This window comes from Cyprinodon variegatus, unplaced genomic scaffold (assembly GCF_000732505.1).
Source record: "Cyprinodon variegatus isolate N-32 unplaced genomic scaffold, C_variegatus-1.0 Scaffold727, whole genome shotgun sequence".
Classification (NCBI taxonomy): Eukaryota; Metazoa; Chordata; class Actinopteri; order Cyprinodontiformes; family Cyprinodontidae; genus Cyprinodon; species Cyprinodon variegatus.
In genome coordinates this window covers 197,365-224,058 of record NW_015151180.1, presented here as the reverse complement: position 1 = coordinate 224,058, position 26,694 = coordinate 197,365, and the positions used below count along the sequence as shown (strand labels likewise).

The following is a 26,694-nucleotide window of genomic DNA, read 5'->3' as shown; positions in this document are numbered from 1 at the left end:
TTTTATTGTTCTAGAATGGTAAACTATGTTCAAGTCTTTTGTAGGCCATTAGAGGGTTTCTCCCGGGTATGCCCTGTACTCATCTTCATCATTTCCCGATCAACTACGACCCGCTGCCCTGTTACATGTTCATAAGAGGAGCTGCAGAGTAGAAAGCTGCTGGAAGTTCAGGGTGTGTTGTCAGTTTTTCCTCAACATAGCCTAAGCTCAAAAATTTTATTTGCATCTCATCTGAACATTTACATATTTTTTTTTTGTGCAGCCTATATTTTCATGGCAAATTTTGAGCTGTTATACTCATTGGCCTCCTTGTCTGAATAATTCACTCTTAAATGGTATTTTTAATTGTACTACACTGTTTGATCCCTAAATTATGGATTTTATAGCACCCTTTGAAGTGTTTGTTTAAAGACTTAGATAATACCTTATATCACAGTAGGGAAATATTCAAGGGGTGCCAATACTTTTACAAGACACTATTATAATGACTATTGGAGCTTCAAACTTCTCGCATATGTAATTTTTTTTTCCCTAAAGGTATTTTTGTTTGTTTTAGCATCACTGTATATGTATATTTATTGTGTTGGAAATCATGTTACCCATTCTTTATTGTATTTATTTTACTTTTTCAGGCTAAGAAAGACAGAGTCATATGAAAATGTTGCCATTACAACACCTAGCCTCACATTAAGTAGTTTTATTGAGTAACCAGTCTACTAACGGTGATGTCCTGCAACACACAGTGAGGAAATGCAAGTCTTTGTGGATAAAGTTAAATATCTTGTTTTAATCTCTAAAGTTCTGGGCCTGGTCTCAAATACATGTATTTCCCCTAAAGTTAAATCAAACGCTCTTCTGCTCTACCTATAATGCACAAAACTGAGTAATGTTTTAGACCTTTATGCTCATATCATTATGTTTTGATTTATCGCCTATCAACACAAAAACAAGTGTGAATGACTGATTAACTTTAAAGTGTTTGTCTAACTTAAAGTGATGGAGTTGCAAAGGATTAAAGCTGTGTCAGCAACCGCCTGTCAAAACATAATCTGGAGCTGCCTCCATGTTTTTTAGTGCTTGTGTGTCTGCGTGTGTGTGTTCTATATCTCTCCACATACTGTATGTGGGAGGAAGAGATTGTGTGCACTTCATTCCTCTTAAACACCACAGCCACAGATAATCAGTAGAGGGGAAAAAATTTGGTAATTATAAATGATTTATACCTATTTTAGTACATAATAAAACAATTTTGAGTATAAACATCTATTGCTATTTACATTGTGCTATTTTGCCACACCAAAAAATCCATAGTCAGCATTTGGTATACAGTGATGGTCTCTTTAAATGTCCTGAAATTCAGTTGTGTACAACATAAATACAAGGGAAAACCCTTTAAAATAATTTTGACAGTTTACCCCTTTTAAGCCACGCCCCATCTGCTCACGCCTGCCAGGGATTGGTCCACGAATTCGCCTCGCGTTCCGATTGGTCAGTTTCCCTAGATTTCCCTCAGAACTGCAAGACGCCGATATTGCGTTACATTATTGTAGCAAAATGGCGGCTGTCATTCAGAATCCACTGAAAGCGTAAGTAACTTAGACATTTATCAAATTGTGAATAATTTCTCTGCTGCCAACTCAGTATATCGGTCGTGTCCGTCCGTGTGCGTCATTTCCAGCCGTCTGTGTGAGGCAGACGACGTTGGGTGTATTTTCTGCACTTCTTTCATGGCAAAGTAGCCCTCTGCTGTTCTTTTTATCTGCCAAATTTCAACATTAAAATTCCAAGATAAGCTACGGCTGTTTGATATTGTCTCGGCACTAAGGGGGGCTTTTCCTCAACTCGCTTCGTGCAGACTGTCGCCTCTCCTGGGTTGTTAATATATTTGAAAACTGTCGACAACGTGCCGATTGGCCGCGGCGAATGATTAAAAGCCGATTTCACTTCGAACTGGCTCAGCAGAGGAATATATCCTGGCATTCCCAAAGTCGTTTATAGTTGTAGGAATTTTCTACATATCAACTTTGGCTCTCAAGGAGCGCAGACGTTGTCAGAGCAATTCAAGCAGGCAGAGGGGGCAAGAAAGGGAGGAGGCATTTTGTATTTGAAAGCAATACTGGCGAATTCATATATTTTAAACAAGTGACAGTAATTTCAGTTTGAAATTGAACGATGAAGTCACGTGTGCAAAATTATTTTTCATCCTTGAATTTAAGGAAATCCATCTCTCCAGATATTTATCCTTTGTTCCGCTGTACTGTTTCCCTATAATGTTAGTACTGTGGGATAACTGAAAGCAGTTAGCCTCCTGCTTCTGTCCTTTAAAGCAAAACTGCAGCATAATTCAGGAACCTTTTTAAATGCATGATCGTTCGAGCTGTAAGAGCCTTGCTTTATTGATGTGTCCTAATGATCCTGGCTCTGTGGGGACTGAGGAGGTAGAGCTGTAGCTCCACTGTGCCTTTAAGTGGAGGAGTGCTAGAGATTAGCCTGGTCCAGGATCCTGGGCCCATCTGTCAGAGAGATGCTCCAACTGGGAGGAAGTGCTGGGTTGAAGCAGAAGAACCATCTGCTCCTCCACAGACAGAGGTACCTTGCATCCAATGGCATAACTATCAGTATGCAGAGACTGAAGTTGCTTAGGGGCTCCTGATCTCTTTGGGGCCCCATCACTGACACCTGGTTGGCCTCCTACGCAATTGTGAACTGGGACATATCTTTGCAGATGACTGGACCTTATATATATCCAACACATGGCAGATTTCATCATGATGATGAGCCGTTTAAACACAACACCAATAGCAAAGCAGACAGTGGTACTTTTAATTACTGTGTTAATAAAGACTAGTAAACTAGTCCCACACGCCAGCGGCCATAATCATTTTTGCCTGCGAGTGGGTCTAGCCTCAATCAATGCCTCAGGCCCTAAATCTGGCGGGCCAATCACAACGCAGAGATATTTTTTGAATGTCTGGATGCAAAGCGGGCAGGGTTTTGAGGGCGTGACGACAAAGCTGCATGACACAGTAGCGTGCACTGCGGCAGCAGCAGGTTTCTGATGCCGATTTTTGACTCAGCTTTGGAATCAGTTTTGGAAGGGTTAGACTTGGGGTTTTTGTTGAAACGTGAGCAGGAAGAGGCTCTACGTTCATTCATTTTTGAGAAGGACGTATTCGCCGTTTTACCGACAGGCTGTTTGTTTGCACTCCCCTACCAGCTTTCTGTTGCGCTTACTAGGTCACAGTCAGTCGCGCTCATTGGTCCGAGCGTTGGCCAATAGGCACAGACAGTGGTTTGATAAACAACGGGTTGTTCTCATCAACAATCTTCCGAAGTCTCATTAATCGGGGCCAGACTAAATTACACATTTAATCTCCCATTTAGTCTGGTTTACCACGCTAGTGTTAATAACTTTTTTTAGTTCATTAGACGGCTGGTAAAAAACACACTCATATGTTTCAAACCGCAATAAAGATCTTAAAAGAACAATGTATTTGAGTATTTTATTTTTTTACAATACGACTTGGAATTATGGGTAATCCAGAGCATAGATTATAACAATAACCGTTACGTACAATGTGTTGGCGATGATGGATACCAAAAAGAGGTACTTTATTGTACTTCATATGGGGCCTAACTAGATAATGTTGCTCACGGGCCTATTGTTGTTTCGTTACGCCATTGCTTGCATCCTATGTCTATGATCCTATCTCTGGATCACACAGTGGGGTTCTGGTTTGTGTTAGTTTGTATAAAGAGCCAAATCTTTGACAGTTTGACACAAAACAACCACAAATCCTGCAGTTAATTTCATGGCTTCTTTGACTCCTGTATAACTTTACATGTAGCTTCTTGCTTGCATTTAATTTCACTAGGCATGTAATTTTCATCATTCAAGGTTTATATAACAGTTGTTTAACTTGATGCTAGACTTGGACAAATTTGGACAAAGCCCACCGTTTATTAATAGAGAACAATTAAATCATTTTTGTCTATTATTAAAATGCAACGTAGAACTTTGGATGTTTAAACTCAATATCAAATAGCTTTATGAAAGTGCAAGTGATTGTTGCACTTTTGCGAATTTCATAAAAATCAGATAAACAGAGAAATCAGTTTGTCAGGGCTGAACGATTTATTTATTTATTTTTTTTTCAGAAAAAAAAAAATCGTGTTTTTTTTTTTTCAAACCAAAATTGCGATTTTTATTTGGATTCGCCTTTAAAATAACCAGAAGCATGTAAATGTGACCCTAAAGGGTTTTCTTGGTTTTTAGTGAGCTTGCTTGAGCGAAACCTTGCTTGTTCAGAGTCCATTGTAACAGGACTTTACAGCTACTGCTGCGTGGAAAAGTGCTAACTTCTTGCTTACATGCATTGATTTGGATGCTTACTTCAACTCTCTCTTTCCACTTTAATCATGTGTAACGTTACCAAAATTGACTCCTCCATAATTTAAAAGCTCTTTTAAATTTAAGATTATTAGACATTTACCGATCTATAAAAAAATAGATAAATAGAATATAATAACCCAACAGGCAAGATAATTCCATAGGAAAGTATGAAATACTCTGGTATTCAACAAGAGTGAGCTACTGGCATAAATATTTGTACAGTTATAATTCCTGACTAACTCTCTAACTCTCTATTATGGAGAATGTTCTAGTTTTTACGTAATTAACAAGCATCGTTAAATTTGGTGGTTTTTGTCTTTCAAAATGGACTGTATATTTAATTCAATTCAGTGTATTTATGGCGCCAGTTCACAGCATGTCATCTTAAGACACTTTACAGGGTATATCATTTAAAAAAAATGTATCAGATAAAGGTAAGGTAAAATAAGCATGTATTCAACCTATAGCTTTTTGTTTTTTTTGGTTTATGTTTTGGGATAAAGGAACCCAGCTTATACATCTTCCCTTAACAACCTACCAACCTGGTAATTGTTAGAATAGTGTGTTTATTGATAAAAATTTTTTCAGAGTTTTCAGTGTGGCCCAAACAACCTAAAAACAGGCATGTTCATGGTCACCTGGCATGGCCTGGTGCAGTCAATACAATATTCAGGTATTTTGATAAACGTGTTTGTCTTGCAAGTTCCTCCAATGGATATAAGCGCCAGCATGATGATGGAAACAGGAAAAGTATTTAACAATGAAGTTTACATATCTATTAATAATGAATGTTTAAAACAAGGAAGGAAAAGCAAAACAAAAATTGTAACAAAATGAAGGACCTGTTGAAGATGTGTTCCTTCATGGCCATTTTTTGTTGTCATATGATGTCTTCATATACATTCTCTCCAAATTTAATGTTGATTGTTTTGATCAATTTTCTGAAGAAATGAAGTCTAGATTTTTGTCCTTGCATTGTGTTTCCTACATGCATTTTTTTCTTCACTGTGGAGGCAGTGACTCACTACTCCATACTTGGACCATTCATTAGAAGCACTGCTGACGAATAATAAAATATGCAAAATGAAATAAAGCCTGGGATCTCTGCAATGTTTCCATTTTGCCCACCATAGAATCACAGCTTCCATTCAGTTCTTAAGAATTAGCTGTTTTTAATGAGGACCTTTATCTTAAAGGGGTCATAGAATGCAAAACCAAGTTTACATTGTCATAGATGAATAACAATGGTTCAGTGAGTGAAATGGACGTACAGAGAAGTTCAAACCCTGTCGACGCCTCCTTTCTATGCAAGTTGCACAATTCCAAACTTCCACAATAAAACAGGCGAATCCAAATGAAGCCCGGAGTTGACGTAAACTAGGGGATGGTGCCTTATTTGGTTCTGGCCTGTACTTTTGTAACGCCCCGAAATGTACATACAGCTTTAGTGTTGACTGCTGGGCTGCTGACTGGACCGGACCTCAGCAGAGAGCCATGACCCGCCCATCCTCAGCTGGAGGAGGGGGCGCTGGTGAGGCAGGTGGGGGGAAGCACAGGGCCGCCGGTGTCCAGGCTACCGTCACCGGGTCGGGTTCTGTCGCTCCATCCCCCGCTGTCTCCCTGCCCCTGTCCGCTAGGTTTCCCCGGAGCTTACGGCTCGGTTTGAGTACCCGGTGTGTTTTCGACTGCGTTGTTTCGCACTATAGTCGACCAAAATCCGGGATGATTTTAAAATTCCCCCCGGACATTTTTTTTAGGTAAGAAAAGCAGAACATGTCAACAATTGTGATATTTCAGTGAGTGAGTGCCTGTTGCTATGATGCATCTTTGATCATTGTAAACCAACTAATCAGCACACAGCTCATCTAAATATTCATGAGCATACCATAAAAGGAAGACAACCTGTTGTTTCATTTTGGGGCTTTTAACCAGGCTTGCATTAGGGCTCATAGAACAAATATACCATTTTCAGCCCAACCAATGTTACACACCGTATTCAGAGACGTTGAGGACCAGCACCAAATACCCTATAGAATCATTCTATGACCTCTTTAAAGTGTGTCTTGTCATTTAGCTTGACTGTTTCAGCGTTGTATGTCCCACCAGGCTTTTTGTTTTCTGACGTAAAATGTCTATGGAGTGTGTGTGTAATGCTAGATTTGTTTTTTTTTTTTTGTTTTTTTGTAATTTGTAAATAACATTTTGTGCATATCTTCAGCTGCTTGTAAATGCTTGTTCAAAAACAAATGCAAATATAATGAAATTATTAATACAAAATAAACCTACGCTCATAAATCTGATATTTCCAAATTCATGAAGGTTCCTATTAGGACTTAAACAAATAATCAAGTTTATCGTGATGAATTGATTATTGAAATAATCTTCAACTTATTTAGTAATTGATTAATTGTTAACTGGAGTAGAGTGAATCTAAAACATTCCTTTAGCTGACAGAGCGAATCACTTAGAGCAGTAATTATACCAAAATTGTGGAAAAAAAATATGTACAAGTTTTGGATTTAAGATAAAAATCTTTTTTAACTGTCAATATATTCTATCTAGAACTCCTTAAGTGGAAAAATTTGAGTTTCACCTGGTTTAATTTCGTAAAACATCTTCTTTAAGGAACGTTTTGCTAACCTTAGCTGACTCCTTTCGATGTGAAGGAGAAGCAGCTCTACACTGAACCTCTCCCCATGAACAAGCTCCTCACCCTGTCTCTAAGGAAGTGACCATCCACTCTGTGGAGTAAGCTCATTTCAACCGCTTATGTCTGGAATCTTGTTTTTTTAGACATGATTTTATCATGACCATAGGTGAGGGTAGGAACATTGACGACCAGTAAATAGAGAGCTTTACATTTTCACTCAGCTCTCTCTTCACCACGACAAACCGGGGCAGCGTCCGCATTAAAGCAGCAGCAGCACGATCCATCTATCGATCTGCTCCATTCTCCCCTCACTCATGAACATAACCCCAAAATACTTGAACTCCTCCACCTGAGGCAGGAACTCTCCTTCAACCTGAGGGGGACAAGCCACCTTCTTCTGGTCGAGAACCATGGACTTGGATTTGGAGGAGCTGATTTTCTTTTGGAGAAAAATCACAATTTTTGAATAGAAAAACCTGAAAAGGCTTAAAATTGTGTGATTATTTTGTTCGGTCTAGTAGAACAATTTTACACAGATCTGGAGTCAGTGAGTCACACATATCCTGGAATCTATTATAGAAAAACACAAAATTTTGGTTCAAAGAAATAAAAAGATACGAAAAAATACTTCAAACTTTATTAAAATTAGGTTGCCTAATTTATGCAATTTAGTTCTGGTGCTTCAATTCCTTGAAGCATATTTGTACAGCTCATAAATGCATGTAAATAAGAAACAATAGAATAATAAAAAAGTAGATGTAGTTGTTTGTGTTCTGACTAAGGAGTGCTGAGGTATCCCATTTTTGACAAAAAACTCAGATGACCCAGCTTTCCACCAGCATTTAAACGCACCATGTGAACACAAATCTTTGAGTTCTCTCTGTGTTCTATGTGTGATTTGTGTACGTAAGTTTGATGTTTGTTTGTGTAGGAACATTTATGAATTCATAAATACCAGTTTCAGTGTTTTTTTTTTTTTTTTTGTCCTTATGATTTCATCATATTTCTACTTGTTTTTGAATACATATTTACAAGAACCTGAAGTTATTTCCATAATGTTATTCACAAATTACAAAAAATTAACACACAGACAAAAATCTATTTTGAAACAAAATTCTCTCCATAAATGTCTCCTTGCTATAAGCTGTCCTTAATGAAGTGTTTCAATCTGCTATAATTAGCCTCTGTCTTGGGTTTCTGACTTCATTTCACACGTTTGTCAGATTATAATTAGTCACACTTGACACTAATTGGGTGTTGGTCCCGTGGACCATTTTGACCTTTTTTGTATTAAGGAGATTCGCTTTAGGGAAATGAAATGTCGGTTTTATTTTTTCATTTTTTCCTGTAGAAGAAGCTGATGAGGCCTAACTTGCATGATTGTGTGAGGTCGCCCCCCCTTAGTATTTGAAGAGGACGACGATAATCCCCGAAATCTGCTGATTAAAATTGAGTCTGGGATATTTAATTTGTAAAATTGCTCATTAAAATGTGAGCCACAGCTAGAGCTTTCCACTGACTGGACTTATCTTTCATCCGCAAATCTCCTGAAACTGCATCAACCCATTTGAAGACTTCCTTGTCAACAGGGTTGAGTAGAATTTGAGTGAGTCAGGCCTGCTGTTTATTTGCTAAGCGATGTGGAGGTGTACTGTCTGGTTTTGCTCCTGCCCTCACCCAGACTGTGCTGTTTCGGATTGGTGTAATCAGAGGTTGTTGTCAGGATGCAGTCACTCTGTACAGGCCCTCCCCCTCACTTGTTATGTGGTGGTTCTGGCTTCCTGTGAAGCGACGATGCACCTGCAAATTTAGGAAACCTGCTTAAAGAGAACATAAGAGACATTAGCGTTGATTTTCTAGCTATGTCTTGAGTGTTTAAGTCAAATCTCTTGAGGGTGTTTTAATATAGACTCTGGACGTTTCACAACTGCAGGTCCTTTCTCTGTGCTGTGTTGCCAGATATGCAAAATGTGTGTTGACACATGTTCACATTATGGATGCACCCATGTGGCACAGCAAACCGTTGACAGAAACAAGCTGATAGTGGAGGCCCCATTGGCCACAAGATTTGCTTTTACTCTAGCTCTCTCTCATTCTGCTCACTCTCACCGGTAAAGATGAACAAATGTTTCTGACACGTTCTCATCTTTTTGTTTTTTTCCTAATTACTATTTGACTGACAGAATGTATTAAACTAAAGAGCAGTTCACAAAATACTCCTTTTAGAGCTAAAGTTTTAACTGTACAGTTTCAAAGATTTTGCAAACAAAAGGATATTCTAGCCACTTTATTTCAAAAAGCGTATTTAAACTGACAAGTGGGTGTGAGTCATTCAAATTGTTATTTTTTGTGTTTTTTTTTTTTATTGCTGCTGACTTACCTGTTTCAACATATTGTGTTGGTTAAACTTGACTCTAACAGTCTGTTATTGGGCAGCAAACCTGAGTGACCGTTACTAATACTGTAGGTGAACCTTTCAGATTTCAATGGTGTGTTGTGCCACTGATTGTTTAAAGTGCTGTTTTAAGTTCCTGAGAATGGCATTTTACAAGAGGCTGCTATATTTAGACATGAGGATGTAGCCAGAGGGGGAAACTTGAAAGCTGATTGGACTAATGTATGTATATCTTTATATAAACCAATGTACTTAGATATTAAAGAGAAATCGAGGACAAGAGATGGACAGTTTCCATCCAGCTAGTGCTGCACAGGGACACGTAAAAACTATAAAAAATTAAATCTACCTCCAGTTTTTGCTCCATAGTTAAGGCTACCAGGTGGTTATGACAACAGCACTCTTCAGTGGAACTGAAGATATATTGACATGCACAAAAAAAATCATCCAGCTACGCAATATATACTCAAACAATACGGGTAAAAATCAAACAAACGGATCATGACTTTTTACTTCACCAGGTTTTTTTTTTGTTTTTTTTAATAGAGGCACTTTGGGAGAAAATCAAATGTTTGAAATTCAGTCGTCCATCATAAGGTGTTTGTGCTCCTGCTGTTGAAGCAGAGCTACAAGCGTCTTTGAGTTGATTTACCAGAACCTCGAGCATTGCGCATGTGCGCACACGGGAGTTCTTCTTCCAGATTGACTAGTCCGACCAGCGCCATCTCTTGGCTCTTAGTCTGATGTGTTTTTTTGGACTTGCAGTCTGAGCAGGTAGATTGCATCGTCGGGCCACACAGTGTGAGAACAAGCATCAGGAACTGTGAGTGTTGCACAAGAACGCTGGGACCCTTTTTCTACCCGGATCCCCCCTTTTTTCGCTTTCATATATATTTCATAATTTGGGAAAAAAAAAAAAAAAGCTTTTGAATAGCATTATGTAAGATTAGCTGCTAGCATTTTTTTTCTCTTGCATATCGCTTTGTTTGGACTGTTGCTTCACTCTAATGATCTAAACACAAAATGATGTGCTTGTATTATATCTATAATCAGTGTTTAACCAAATGCTTGCAAATTTGCAGCCTCATACTGCCACAATGAGACTACAGCCAGCCATTATGGTTTTATATGGCAGGCTAGACCCTCCAAGGTTTTAAAGAAAAGCAGTTGATTTGATTTATGTTTTTTTCAGGTATCTTTGTGGTGATTTTGGCCAGTTAACAGGTTAACTGATTATCTTTTTTTGTTTATTTTTTTTAGCTTCATTGCTGCTTGAACATTTCAAAAAAAAAAAGGCAGAAAAGAAATGTAAACCCCCACGTATGGGTGTTTAAAGCTGGAGCTGGTCTTGGTATCTTTCATCTCCTGGTTCACTGGGTGTGTAGGTCCTGTCACTCATTACAGGTGTCAAAGGGATCTCTCACCTTAGCTGATGCACCTGCTGCTTGAAGTGGCAGGGCTCTGATGGAGAACGTGTCATCGCATAGGCAGCCTTCTTCCACTTTTTCATCTCTCCCTCGTTACACATCCAACCCTATCTAACCCTCCGTGCCTCTCATCTGAGTGATGGGAAGTTTCCTGGCATCACATAGACTTCAGGAAGGTTTATCTAATTACAGCCTTGTACCGATGTTAGCTGTAGTCAAGCTCAGTAGTTGTTTTAATTCAGGATCTGTACTTTCAGGTTTTTTTTTTTTTTTTTTTTGCAGTTCATGCATGTTAGTTGATAACATGATTGATTTCTACAAGTCCAAAACTCGATTGATTTACAGAAGAATGTCATGCTGTAAAAAATGATAGCCTTTTTAAAGTTGTATGGAGTGATTTTTCTGCCAAAACGTTTGTAACACAAGTTTTATTTGTGAACAATAAGATTTATTTGAGTGCAACATGTTTATTTGTGTGTGATAAGATATGTTTGTGTGAAACATGCTTTATGCATTTGCAACATGCATTTTTGTACACAACATTTTGGCAGAAAAATCACTCCATATGTTTGCTCCTGTTTTTTTTTTTTTGTATTTTTTTTTACTTGAATATTTCAATTCATAAAACAAATTTTAATGTTTACCAAGATTTTGAAAAAACAGCATGAAGTTTTTACAGAATTTCATTCATAAAGGACAATTGCCGCCTGAACCTCTATTATTATTACTAGAAACAAAGATGGAGCAGGATCTACCTGCCAGATGTTGCTACACGAGGTAACTCTGTGTCATTACTTAAATGGGGTACTTACTCGTTGACAGCTGATTTAGGAGCCTTTTTATGGTGTTTTTTTTTTTTTTACACATTAAGTCAAAATTGAGGGGGAAAGTTTTTTTTTTCATGTCTAATTTACATCAAGTTGTAGATGACTGTAAAGAACAGGTCCATTTTAACACTTGGTACAAACTTGACTGTCCATATTTTATGGTTCATCTGGACAGGTTTAATTTTTATGAGTCAAATTTTTATCTGAAGTCGGTGATAAAGCCACTAATGGATATATCTGAGCTGTTAAGTCTAAATGTTGAAAGTGGGTTGCTGCAAAAAAATGTGGTTTTGTTGTATTTAAGATAAAAACAGGAAAATATGTGATGTGATGAGTAACTAGAATAACTCCTAACATTAGATAAGAATGTGGGAAAGTGGACACAGGGCCATGTGTTTTTGTCTTGACCTTCCTGCTTGCTGCTTTACGTCTCCTGCCGCCTCCTTTTTCTTCCTCTCATCTTCACGCCTCTTCACCTTGTCCCTGTGCTTCCTCTGTACCTGTTTCCTCTCTCATGTAACAAAGACACTCTGCTTTGTTTCTGATTCTGTGTTTTTAGTTAACAAGGACCAAGGATGTCTTCCTTAACAGGATCAGAGCATACTGGATGTTAAAAAGTTACCTTTCTACATCCTGGCTTTAGATTTACAGAATGACTCAGAACCAAACGCTCATTAGTTTCACTTCGAAATGGCCATCCTACTAATTAAGAACACATGGAGGATTTCCCACTATAAACACTTGTTCTGATGTGTCATTTTGGCCCCTGTAATATAACAACAAACCATAAAAATGGGCTAAATCTACATCCTCATAACTTTCAACCTTTTTTTGTCTTTCTCATACAAATCAGAACCTGCCCTTGTGCAAAGAATTCTGCTGAGATTAATTAAGTAGGCTAATTACCATACCAGGCGTGTGGCAGAGATTGAGTGCTTGAATGTAAAATAGCCCCCCCACCCCCTTTCCATTTCTCTCTGAATATTGACACTGAAACCCAGTGGAAATGCGAAACTCTCAGTGGCACTAAGAACAGTGGAACTTAACCGAGAGTTTTAGCTGCTTGTCGGTTAAATGGATAACTTCATAGCTTATTGGATCTAGAGGTTATAATATCTTGAACCTGTGTGATGCGAGCAGCAGAGGAGTCATACGGTAGTTAAGGGGTCCATTTTATTTCTCTGAGCAAATTATCCCCGGAAGGAGACTGGGTGCAGGAGAAAAGCTGAACTTGAACGGTTTGATTAGAAGTTAGAACAGATCTGAACACTCTGGTTGAGGAGATTCTCCTAAGAAGAAAAATAGACCGAAATTACAATTTGGATTTTTAAAATATTGCACTCTCAGGAAAGAAATGCTTATTCCTGCTGCTGTTAAAATAGGTTGATTATTAAAAGATTAAAGCTGATCCCCATTGACCCTGCATGGATATGTCGATTCTATATATTTTTTTATTTTGAATGATATATAAATAGAACTATTAAATTCAAATTTTGATTAGGGACATTCTTTTACTGTCAAAGGTATGTTGTTTTTACTATCTGGAAATACATCTCAATAGCGAAATTTGTCACAAAGTAGAAGCGTAAGAGCATTATTTCAGCCTCCTGACAATCAGTGTGCTTTTATTTAGCATATTGTGCTGGCAACAACATATTTATTGCTCATTTGAAAGTATGGCACTTAAAAGGGTGTATGGCAACATCAAAATTTAAAATACCTTATTTAATTTCAAAAATAGATATTTATGCTTGTGTCATTTGCTTTTCTGAAAGAGAGTTATTGTGCTTAACGGGGGTATATTCTCATTAAAATTGCATTTATTTCTCTATGTTTCCAGATAACATTTCACATCATTTATAACAGCCTTCCATTTTATCAACCATTGCTAAAATGAAACGTGTTTTTAATTTGCTCTAAATTAGCTAAATTTCGTATTTATTTATTGTCTATTGCATGAGAATTTGATGGAACATAGCAGTTGAAATGTGGTTAATTAGTGGGGATTAAAAAAGGTTTTCCTAGTCTTTTTAAAACCTCGATGCATGTAACCGGCCCATGCAGTCACTCACCTTTATCTTGTTTGAAATAAACCAACCATATGCTTCATCATCTCGGACTTTTCCTATTTCTCTTCACACGCTGGGGAAATAACTTCTTTACTCACTGCACAATATTATACCCATGGAAATGTCATCTTTTAAGTTTATTAACACATACAGCGAAAACAAAATGTTAAATATGATATGCTAATATTGTACCACGATTTTATCAGAATGTTTTTGTATGTAACCAATGGTTTAGTAACTCCTGGTTTAGTAATTCTTAGTCATAGTACGTGGCGGAGGCCCGTTAAGCAGTATCCTAGTAAACTGAGCAGCAGCCAACTCTCATTTGTACTGATCAGTGAAAAGAAAATTCACGATAAAAGTAAATACGATAAATATTTACAGTTATATACCTGGTCTTAAGTTTCTATTTGTTTTCAATTTATACATTTGTTGATTCTCTTGTTTTTGCATCAACTGTTTTGGGTTGTGTTTTTTCTTTTCTTGAGTGCCGGGATTTAAACCAAAAGCTCTTGTTTTGGGTAGGGCTTTTTGCCATCATTACAAAACTACAAAGCCCATGAACTAGACTAGTAAACAGAAGGAATTTAAAGCCAGACATTCAGTCTCCATGTAAGATTCTTCTCTGATAACTTGTTTTCTTCTTGCTGGTTTATGAAATTAAGCTCCAAACATTCTTGGTGACTATTGATTTTAAATGGACTGGAGTCACATGGCCAAGCTGAGAAAACAAACTATATTTAACAAAGCCGTGTTTAACCTGCTGAAGTCAGTTCAATGTAAATTACTTGTTGAATATAGTTGGTTTTATAAATTCAAAGACTTTAATCATATTAGTTGTGAAAAAATCTTGTAAAATCTTAAACTTATATTGCAGAAACCCATCAACCCATCAGTTCTAGCAGCAAATTACCAGCCACTCATTCAGGAAAAAGATTGCTTGTTTGTGTTCTGCACAACACTCTAACCTTCCTCTGCAACTGTTCCCTGCTATAGGTTGGGCGACCAGTTCTATAAGGACGCTATTGAGCAGTGCCGCAGCTACAATGCCCGCCTGTGTGCTGAACGCAGCGTCCGCCTGCCATTCCTGGACTCTCAGACCGGCGTTGCCCAGAACAACTGCTACATCTGGATGGAGCGCCACCACCGAAGCCCTGGTAAAATGACTTACACCCACCTACACAAGCAGATACACAAGCAGGCACAGAAAGTACAGGCTAATGTCAGCCCTGATGCGCTCTGCTCTGGGTCAGAATGCATGTTTATTTTCAGGATGCTGCTGTTCCCTCTAGTGAATAGATTGCATTCAGTATACATAGCAAAATACAAAAAATAATGATGTATAACTTTATCCATAGTCAGAAAACCTGCTATTATGATCAAAATGTTGAAGGCTGATGTGTTATTTTTTTCAGACAGAAGTTTTGCAATCTACCTCAAGAGTTAGGAAATTAAAGCTGTAAGAGTGAATTCTTTAATATGCTTTATTAGATCCAGATGCGATAGAGCTTAGAAAAACCTACAAGCTCAAATAAATCCTGCTGTTGTGATACAACTTGCAGAGTGGTTAGTCCGATCAGATATTCCCAGCAGTGTGGCTATCTTGGATCTGCCTAAAGGTCTTTTGGTGTTCTTCATTATCTTTTATAATAAACATACATGAACACATCTGTCACAGGCATCAATGATATAAATTTACTTGTATAAGAGGCAAATACTTACTGCAATCCAAGCAGTTATTTGCAACACTGATTCTGCATATCGGAATGCAGGGATTTACTGTGCACCTTTTACCATCTAGTCTTTAAAATCTCTTAAAACTGCAACAAAACAAAAAAAAAAAAACAGATGTTCCCCTTTCATTTTGGACAACCCTTTTACCAGCTGATATCTATTTTAAAGTTTAAATAGAAACAAGTGCGTCTAGAGCAATTTTATTGTGTGTGATGGTAGATTATCTTTCTTTTTCCTCTATGTGGCTGGTCAAAATCACACAAAAAATGCTCCAAGTAATAAAAATGGAGAGAAATTTACAATATGCCGAGCGCCTCTTGCGATCTGCGAGTGCGGTGAGAGCAGTAACGTGATGAAAAACAGCTGTGACGTCAGTGTAATCAAACGTCCCTGCAGCGGTTGTATAGAAACACTACTTCTTGCATTGTTAAGCACTCTGAAAGGATTGTTAAAACGTCATTACAATGGTCTATTGTACTGCTGCCAATCATAGGAATGGCTTTGGATTGGGAAAAGGAATGTTTGATTATCCAAAGGACACGGTTTTGCGTCAAATTTCGATGCTGAAAGTAAATAGATTAGACAAAAATCAGCGGCCAATCTGTGGTTCCAAGCTGATACAGCAAACTATGTTCGGATATCACCACAGCAGATTCTTTAATGTTCAATCCTGCTCTTGCAGCATCATTTGGATTCAATATACTAGGGATGCACGATATAATCGGCCCCCTATCGGTATCGGCCTGTATCGGCCTTAAAACTGAATATCGGACATCGGCCACCCCACCGATATTTAACCCGATATTTGATCAGCTTCTGAGTTTCTAAAGTCTAAANAAGTGTCAGAAATGGATAACAAAACTGCTATTTTCAATGACTACTTATTTTTGTCCAGCTTTAACATCGGTATCGGTATCGATATCGGTTATCGGCTACATGAGTTTTAAAATATCGGCATATCGGATATCGGCCAAAATCCCAATATCGTGCATCCCTACAATATACCAAAGTTGTCATGGCTCGTTTTCTCTGTTGTATAGCTTCAATAAAGTGCCTGATGGCAATAAAGTTGATTCAAAGCATTGTTTATTTTTTTATGAAATATTTTATTTCACGAACAAACCCTGGTTAGATGCATAGTTTAGTATAGCTGCAGCTCCAGATGGATTTCCATATCATTATGGTCCGGGGTCCAGAACAACAAGAACCATGATGGATAACGGTTACCTCAGGCGGAGACCCAGAGCTCGAACCCCACCGGACCGGAGCCATGAGCCGAACCGGGTAATAAGCTCATCCCAAGGGCAAAGTTTCCCACCCGGACAGCAGAAAGGATGTGATGCTTGGACCACTCGCTGAAATTGGATTATAGAGGGACCACTTTCCCCATCCTGGCAAAGCAGCACAGCACAGCCTGCTAATCCGAATCGCCAGCATCGCACACAGGGCCCAAATACTAACCGCCAGCCTTCACGCCTGGCCACAGCAGCACGCTGCCAACTGAACTGAACACAGCCACCACAGAACCATTTCCAATCCTGTGATCCCGTCTTCAAACAAAAAGTTAGAATCTGGTTTAAACTAATTAAGACACAGCACCATCTAGAAAATGTTCTGAAAGATGATGAACTTCCAACGGCTCTGCATAAGTTCAAAGAATATTTAGCAGCGGTGATTAAACCAGCGAGCATTAATATTCGTATTCGTCCTCGTTAAAGGATAAAAACTCCATCACAAAGGTAAATAAATATTGACTCGCTATGTAAAATGACTATTTCCTGACTAAACTGACGTCACAGCATCCTACAGCGCCTCAGTGGGTCTCGTGACTGAATGAGGAATTTAGCTTAATCTGCTATCTTAGTAAGTTATTTTATGCTATAAACAACAAAATGATGGAAATTTTTTCACCTGTGATGTATTTAATTTTGTACATACAATAAAATGTACAAAAGTATGTGGTTTTCTATTTAAACTTTAAGTGATTCTGATTTAAAGAACTCAATTAGCTGCATTAAAAAATATATATATCTTTATCGTTCCTTACTGTTGACTATATATATATATATATATATATATTGTCCACAGAACTAATGATAATACATAATGTCACATTAAAAAACAAAGAAAACGAATCATTCCAGTGGTGATATTTATGTTGGTCTTCAGCAGTCTCTGTTCACTAGAGAGTGTAGGTCCTTAGCTTAGCTCTGAGATTTCCGGAAGTCTGCCAGCATTTCCAAATCCAGCATGTTGCACAACACACAGGTTAGCAGTTTAATGGGATAAAACAAAACAAGTTCCCTGCAATATGTTCATCCTTGAAGTCTTAGTCTCTCTTGGAATGGCAGACAATCAGGCACCATCTTAGCACCAACTCGTTGTTGGGCCAGAGCAAAAATCTGCCTCAGTCAGGTGCAGGGGACAGAATGCTGGAGACCAGCAACCAGTTATTGTGAATCGTTTGTTTAAAACTCCAGAGACAAGTTAATACATAGAAATTCAACTTTGGTATGTTAAAAATAAACAAACCTAAGCCTGAGATACTGTGGTCAGAAGTCACTTTAATAAATTTGCAAAACTGCTCCTAACTAGATATAGCAGCTCAATCAAAACAAAATTAAACAACGCACAGATTCTATATCCTGGTATCAAGCTCGAGCTTTTCCTCTGCTTTGACTTAAACATCAACAGCAGCGCAACCAGCTCTTACCCAGCATGCTTTCTACATGGTTATTTTAATAATGGTTAACATTCAAAAAATCTTTCCCAAAATCTGGGACATTTCCATGGACGATTTTTGCAAAGGACAGGTCTTACAAAACAGAAAAATTTATTCAGTGGCTAAAACTTCTGCGTTTTAGGTTGACTAACCACAACTGATCAGTCTACTTCTGCTGGACATGGTAGTACGTCTTTTCTCGTGTAGACAATGTCTTTTATTAATTCAATTTTTATCACCTTTTTGTTTGTTTTTCTTTTACCGTAGCTTGAATCAGCTATGCATAAAAAACAGTCAAGAACAAATACTTTAATTGTAGACAAAATATCGAAAATAGCTTGATGTTATTTTATGAACAGATACTGAGATGTATATTGGTCAATTCAAATCTGTTTTATTTACAAAACGTCATCTTTACAGAGACGATTGCGTCGAGTCATAGATTAGTTAGAAGTTTTCTATCAAAGGAAAATCAGCTGATTGGATCCAGTCATTGAATTTGTGGCATTCACTCATCATGGAAGCGCATGTGGCAACAGTATATTGATATTGAATTATAATCCAGCCCTTAAAAAAAAGTATAAATAATTGACCAGATGTTGTGATTTTTCAGTGACTTCATGCAAAAAAAAAAACTTTTATTCTGCCGTCTCTCTGAGTTTTCACAACTCCTTTAAAAACGGATATATTCTGGATTATATTCATCCCATATGAAGTGCATAAAGTGTTGTGCTTGTGTGTGTCATTGCGAAAACTTGGCAGGTGTTGCAGCAGGGCAGATGTACACATACCCGGCCCGCTGCTGGAGGAAGAAGAGGCGACTCCACAACACAAACGATCCGCGCCTGGGCATCTATGGCCTTCAGCTTGGTAAGACCCCACCACCTCCTCTCCACCTATCTATCCATATCTGTCCCCCTGCCTGGTTTACAACCTACTCTGAACCTCCAGATTATTTGTGTTAATCTCATATGAAGCAATATCATGTTCCCAGCATATAGAGCAGATTGGGTACAGGATATTTTCCCTTTTTTCCCCCACCACAAGATAAATAAAATATGTCTGCGTTCTCGCCGGATGGTAAACCTGTTTTGGGAGAAGTAGAACATGTAATTAGATTTACGCTGGAAGCGTTGAGGCAGAGGTTGGCCACATCAGACAGTATTTAATAAATGTTAGGGAATAGAGTTTAACCTTCTGTTGGCTTCCACTCTCAACACCTCACTCACATTTCCCTAGTCTTCTACAGAACATGTCTGCATATTTTCTATTCTCCAAATGTTTTGATTGTTTTTTATGGCTTTTGTCTCATTATTCCATGATTGCATGTATTTTTCTTTTTTTTTTACCATTGTTGTGGAGCCGATGTATCTTGTCCCTTCTGTTCCTAAATCTAGTGGGATGTGAGGAATTTTTCCCACAAACTGATCTTTATTTATCTTTTCTATTGCTTCTGTAAAAAAATCTGTCAAATTACCATGATTTAGAAGCCACATCTTAGATCCAATACATTTATTTTTGAAGTGCCAAAGAGTGAGGAAAATAATGGAATTGGTTTGCAAAATCTAGCAATAACTCATGAGCTGAGCCTTTGTTTCCCAAACACATCCCATTGTAGTCTATTGTTTTCCTCTGCTCCCACTCTGGCTTAGGCTTCGCCACCACCACCCAGCTGTCCCTTCCCCTCTCCAACAACAATGGCTGGCGTATGTGCTGTCTGCGAGAGCCTAGCAGAGGTGGAACGAAGTCTGATTGAACCTGGCGTCTCCTCTGTGCAGCACGTAGAGCAAGTGGCCTGAGGTGGCCGTTACAGGGCAGCAGTCGGAGTCTGTGTCGCTGTCTGACTGATGGTGTGCTAAAGAGACTGGGGCTGCATGCACAATCAGCTCCCTGCTGCAGGCTGCTTCCAGCTCTATTTTTAGCCCCCCAGCTCCCTTGGGTTTAGATGGAGGGAGGGAGAGAACGGGTGAGCATGGAGGGGGGGGTGGTTGTCTCGTCGCAAAGAGTTGAAAGTCAACGTGTGCAGACACAATGGTGATGGGCTGCTGCCACGTGGTTTGAGAAAGATGCTTTCCTTACTCCTGCCTTTTGTGTCTGCTTCATACCTCTGCACACTCCTGTTTTTCTTCAGCGTTTCAGGTGTGACATTCAACAGAACGCCTCTCTAGTTTGTTTAGTCGATAGAAAACGAGTGTGGATTGCAGGCGACTTGAGCTTTGAAGTGGCTACTCTTCATAAACCAACCGAAAGATCACACAGCTCTCTGTTGGGAAGAGGTTGTGTGAATTAGACATGCAGATATGGCTGCTTGTCACACTTTTGTTTGCTTTACAGAACCTGCTCGCCTTCTACAGTGTTTGTTCATCCGCTCATTGAAGGAGAAAAGGCAGTACCTTGCAAAATATTCTGTCCTTTTCACATTTTCACAGCAACAAACCTTTGTTTTTATTTGACATAGAAAAACAGCTACAAACTTGTGAAGTGATCGGAACTGAACTGGGCAATTCCAACACATGAACACAGTTTAATCTTAAAGGCTTTTCTTTTTAATTCTATGCATTTTGGTCCTTTTGCTGAATCTACTTCTAATCCTTAAATCTTATGCAGCTTCTAAACAATTTTCTTCCAGGGTTCATTTAGCTTCCTCCATCTTCCCAACAACTTTGAGCAGCTCTCTGTCACTGCTGGAAAAGCTTCTCTACGGTATACTGCCACCACCAGGTTTTACTCTGGGGACGGTTTGCATGTATGCAAAAAGGTTTCATTTTGATCTCATTTGACCTGCACATGTTCTTCCACATTATTGCTGTCTCCTAAAGCTCGTGGTGAGAGCAGACAGGGCCTTTCGTAGTTGTCATTCGTCAAATAATTTTTCTCACTATACCATAAAGGCCTGATTTGGTGCAAAGTTGTTGTTTTAACAGATTCTCCGAGTTGAACTGGGGGTCCCCTGAAGTAGTTTGGTTTTCTCTCATTTCAGACGGTGGATTGTGTTAAATAAGTAGGCCAAAGCTGAGGGATATTATTTCATATTTTAACTCTGCACTACACTTCTTCAGAACTTCCTGCCGTGTTCTTTGGTCTCCATGACGCTGTTTGTTCACTAATATTCCTTTACAAACCTAAAACCTTCCCAGAACAGCTGCGTTTATACTGGGATTAAAATACTAATGCTTTTTTTTAAGTGACTTCATATTTGTTTTATTTAGGGTTATCACATTAAAGCTCAATTCATCCATATAAATGGGACAGTTTTCGAATTATAATTGTCTCACTCTGAAGCTCACTGAAATAAATAGACGATTGTGGTTGTAATGTGAAAAAGTGGGTTATCTAAACCTTTACAGGGTGCCTTGTCTGCAGGTGTTTAGGTTGATTTGAAAAAAGAAAACTCTTTTATGCAATTACCTAAAATATGATGTTTTTTTTATCTATTATACTGATGTGAAAACAGTAATTATGATAACTCAGTCCTTACTAATAACAACAGCTGGAGCATTGCATCGGTTTGATTAGATGAGTTTATAAGATCTTTCTTATGTTCTTTTTTTTAGATGGCAGCCTTATGTCCAAAGAAGCTCTGCCAACCCAGAGCACCACCTTGGAGGCTCTCCTGAGAGGAGAAGGTCTGGACAAGAGGAACAACTCTAAGAATGATGAGGAGAGCCTGTTAGAGATTCAGGTTAGGTTTGCTAGTTTGGAAGATTTTGCTCCATGTGGCAGAACCCTCAAATTCCCCCAACTAACTTGACATCTTTATTAGCCAAGAAGAAAGGTGAAATACCTCCCAACTAGTTTTAACTGGTATAACATTCAGTTGCCGCAAAATACTGAGTTCAGGAATAGAGGAAAATACAAAGCTTTAGTGTTTTTTCTCCATTCTTTCACTTAAGGCTCTAGTTAAAAGTCAGGAAACAAGAACTTATCTTACTATCACACATTCCACCAGAAGCATGTAGAAACATGCTTGTTTACAGCAAACATAGGAATCTGTTAGGCTGTTCTACTCATTTAAGAAATGCTTAAAGGCTGATTTAAATAACTAATTTGGCTTCAGACTGAATCAGGTCTTTCTGTTTCAGAGGGTTCTGGAAGCAGATGCAGCAGAAGACGCTTTCAATGATGACGATGATTATGAGGCGGACACTCCCAAGAGGAGACATCGAGGCAAGGGAAGAGTAAGTGACTTGTAGGGCCCTCTGTAATCATCTACTGAAGTGGCAGTTTTATACTGTAATCATTTAAAGTCTGTGTGATTCCCTGATGATGGTAGGATGTGTTTGATGGAATCGGTAAAAACGCTTTCCTTGTTTTCATCTGCTCAGGGCCGAGGTTCAGGCCGTAGGAGGACAGATCTGGATGATGATAAGCCATATGTCTGTGACAGTAAGTAGAGAAAATCTTTAGAGTTCTGCTGGATTTTTAGAGAGAACAAAAAATGTGTGTTATTAGTGAAAGATATCTTAGTGTTTTAAATTTTTTTTAAAGGAACCCTGTAAAAAGTGCCAGTGGTTACTGTATGATAATGTCTGGAAATCCCAGGTTTAATGTAGCCGTCTGTGGATATTTACCTTAAGCTGTAACCAGGCAACCCGTCTCACTGTCACCCCAGGTGACCCTGCATATGCATGTTGCATGTGGAAAATCCAAGCTAGAGGGTGTTGGATTTTCCTGCAGTTGTTGCTGCTCTGCTCGTATAACACACTTTTTCATGATGTTTTCTCTGTCATTGTTCTTTGTTTCAGACAGATACAAACAAAAGCAGAACTCAAAGTCTTTGACCTCAGGTACCTTTATTTGTCTGCTCCTTTAATTGTGTTGGAAGTATTGTGTTTTTGGGAGATGTATGTTTTCTTTCCCTTGCTTGGGAGTAGGCAGAGTACAAATATGATGGTATACCAAGGCCTATACAGCAAAGCCACAAAGCATTTTGTTCCAACATATCTGGATCAAAAGAAATTGTCATCAAAATGTTTGTTCAAGGGTGTGTTGGAGCAAATGCTTCTAAAGTTTACAGATAATGGCTCATTGCAATACCCTAGATTGTAGCTTCTAACTCTAGTTGAAGTTCTCCATTATTAAACCTGAAACAAATAAAGGTTTTTATATTGGCATGCATCACATCAAGTACATGAGAAGAAAAATGTATTTGTGTTAAACTTCATGAGTTCATGCGGGTTGTGCTTAGGTCCCGCAAAGGATCATGGGTGAGCAACAGAGTATTCCTATGCTAAATAAATGGGAACTAGCAAGCATCTTATCTCCTTCCTGGCTACTAGCTCTATTCACTTAGCACATGTTATGATGACCACTGATGCACTCCCGCTGGTTTAACCCTTTAAAGATTGTGGAATAATTGACAGAAAATTCAATTTCTTTTATTAGAGTTGTCAAGTAACTTTCTGACAAATGAAATAGATAAAAAAATACTTTTTGAATAAGTTAAATTAGAGCATTTATTTGCATCAATTTTGATACATTAAGCATTTCTATGTAATGTTTTACACATTTTCTGTTCCCTACATGTGTCTGATTGGGTAAGTCTGGGTTTTCAAGCACAAAAACATCCCAGTTATGATACAGAAGTCTTAAAAACTCATGTATTAAATGTGATACACTTGGCTTTATTTGAGGTGTCCTGATTGAGCCATGGTTTCCTTCCTTCCTATGCTATCTAGTGTCTCCTCATTTCTGTAATTGTCCTTTTTCCATTTCTTATTTGTGTTCTTCTTTCCTCATTCCTGTCCTTCTTCCCTTTTCCCCTTGCCTTCTTTGCTTCCTTCTATACCTTCCACTTTGTTCAGTCCATCCTTCCCTGTATATTTTTTCTTTTCTTGCTTTGACAAGTTCTTAATTCCCTTATTGAGTCATTGCTTTCTTTCCAATATCTTCGCCCTTGTTTCCGCATATCTATCCTTCCTTCATTCCTTTCTTTTTTCTTTCACTCTTGATGCTTCTTTCTGTCCGTCTTCCTTTTTCCCTCCTACCTCTGCATCTCCCTCCTACCTCTGGGACACAGAACAGAAACTTTCACAGTTTCTGTTCTGTGTCCATCATAATCAGTAATACAGTATTTTAGTGACCATAGTACTCATTGTTCCTCCTCTTTGAATCAAATAATTTAAACCATGTATCTTTGATATCATTCTTTTACTGTAAATACTATGACGCCCTGATATTTTCCAGGTTATTACACAATGAGAATGTCATTTCAGCCCATGCTTACTCAGAAATGCTCATGCTGTTGAAAATCTGAGTCACTTTTTGTGTGTTTAAAAAATAAAATACTTTGGATTCATGTTTAGAATACAAAGTTTCCATTCTGTAATAACTTTATTTGAGTAATTTGCAGATGCAATAATGGAGAGCAGTCAGAAAATGACAAGTTTACTTCAATACCTGTAAGATAAATACAATGCTGTGAAACTTAAGGCCCTCCTGTTGTTTGTTGCAGTGTGCACAAAGCGATACAGGAACCGCACAGGACTAAGTTACCACTACACTCATTCCCACCTGGCGGAGGACAGAACTGGGGAGAGAAGCACGGTGGTGTCCCACTCTCCCACTGCACCACAGACTGACAGGCACAAACGTAAGCCTTCTCAAACCTCTAGCTACAGAACACCTGTGTTTTCATTTATTAGGTCTTTAGAAACTAAACTGTGAAATTTTTTTTGCACACCTTTTATTATAACTAAGGAAGTTGTTTCCAGCCGCTGGTCACCAAGACAGGATTAGCTTCAAAGTGCCGACAGACTCAATTTAAATCTTGAAAACAGCTCTGGTCATTTACGACTTATGCTGTTTAAACATTTACAGGTCAGAGTAAAATATCTTCAGCTACTGGACCGCAACTAAAAAAACAAATAATAAAACAGAATAATAAAAGCGAACATATTTTCAGAGGAGTGATCATAGCGATCTGCACCAGCATTGCCGTGTCTCTCTCCCTGCCAGCTCCCAGATCAGCTTCTTTGAATTGTTGATGTGGCACGTCGAGCAGCAAAAGTTCAATTTTTGCAACTCCAGCAGCTGCTTCACGCACGTGAAGACGCGTCAGACGTTCTGCTCCTGCTGCTTAAAACGCGCTTCTTCTGCAGCATGCAATCTAAACATAGCATAACTCCTAGAAGTCTGCCTCCATACCTGTATGAGACGAGAGGAACAGAAAACAGCGAGCATTACAGCAAAAAGAACACAACCAATGTAAACATTAAAAAGAAATAAAAAATTCAAAATAGCGGGTATCCCTTAGATATCCATGCTTGTCTAAGGCAAAACATATGGTGATTATTCAATGTTATTTAGGATGATATAGATCTGTAGCTGCGGTTCAGTTTTTAGTATTAGTGTGTATCCGTGAGCACCTGGAACCAAACTCCCCTGGTATGTATTTATCGGCATGCTGATATATAAAGGATTTAGAAAGCTGGTTCAGAAAGAAAATATGCTCAATAGCAGGGGTAGGCAGGACCAGACTCACCCTACAGGACCCCAGAAAGGAACAGTTGTTTAATGATATTGTCATTTTTGTGTCAGAAGTCATGTACTATGTTTTTATAAATATGGCTTTTAGTCAATCACTTTAAAATCAAAATAGTTAATGATTACATCTATTTTGACAAAGGTAAGTTTTTCTAAATTAGTATCTCATGATTATGAATTTTTATACCAAAATAGTTTTATTTCCTCAAATTAAGCTATTTCTAATGAATTTATGTTTATCTTGTATATCAAAAGTAAAAAATAAAAAAACGTTCATTTTTTAAATCATAAATGTACAAGAAAAGAGTCTAAATTGTCTTGTTATGATGACTTTTGAAATTACGACCAACCACATTCCTTTCCCCCTTAATGGAAATGGGCTTCTAAAGAAACATCCCTTAAAAAGATGAGAGAAGTATTTAACAAAGTGAGTTTTTTTTCATAAAGAAAAGTGCTAAGTTCTTCAAAAGGATGAATGTATTTAGAAAAGTCAATCTTGATCGAGTAAAATTTCTTCTTGAATTCTCTTTAAGGTCCAAAGCTTTCCGGTGGGACCAGCATTCCCAACATCTACTGTAATAAATGCCAAGGAGCAAACAGGAAAACGGGTAAATCTGGGTCTCCCTGCTCAGCCTGCCGATGCACAAGTAAGTTCATTCACGCCTCTGTGCTGCATGCCCACATTAATTTGCTATATCTCCTCCTCAATGTACTCGGGATGGTATGTGTAAGTAACCTTTCCTCAATCCGTGTCTTCCCTCTCCATTGTTCTCCTGTCCTGTATGACAGCCGGTGGTGGGGAGGAGAAGGAGGATGGCAAGTTTACTGCAGCCGAGGAGCTTTTTGGCACCACCTCAGAGAGTGACACCTCCACCTTTCATGGCTTTGAGGATGACGAGCTAGAAGAACCAGCCGCAAATAGCAACGGATTATCCAGCCGCCACAGATAGACTTCTTAGATTTAAACTGACACTTTTTTTCTTTAAATATAT

The 26,694-nt window shown here is 38.4% G+C and overlaps 1 protein-coding gene across 1 annotated transcript; it reads left to right on the top strand.

Annotated features, from left to right (window-relative positions):
* The first annotated feature begins 1,501 nt into the window (after positions 1-1,501).
* LOC107097830 (zinc finger protein DPF3-like) lies at positions 1,502-26,694 on the top strand. Its single transcript, XM_015395141.1, has 10 exons — positions 1,502-1,586; positions 14,758-14,918; positions 18,980-19,087; positions 21,772-21,899; positions 22,300-22,395; positions 22,543-22,603; positions 22,963-23,004; positions 24,672-24,809; positions 26,236-26,349; positions 26,492-26,694. Exons 1-10 carry the CDS (start codon positions 1,555-1,557, stop codon positions 26,650-26,652), a joined length of 1,041 nt encoding a protein of 346 aa, XP_015250627.1. The 5' UTR covers positions 1,502-1,554; the 3' UTR covers positions 26,653-26,694.

What these genes read in the sequence shown, in the direction of transcription:
- LOC107097830 (XM_015395141.1), top strand. Translation starts at nt 1,555, where the DNA reads ATGGCGGCTGTCATTCAGAATCCACTGAAAGC. An exon ending in CATCTATGGCCTTCAGCTTG is followed by an intron (nt 19,088 to 21,771) that starts GTAAGACCCCAC and finishes TCTTTTTTTTAG; the next exon opens with ATGGCAGCCTTATGTCCAAA. An exon ending in GACATCGAGGCAAGGGAAGA is followed by an intron (nt 22,396 to 22,542) that starts GTAAGTGACTTG and finishes TCATCTGCTCAG; the next exon opens with GGCCGAGGTTCAGGCCGTAG.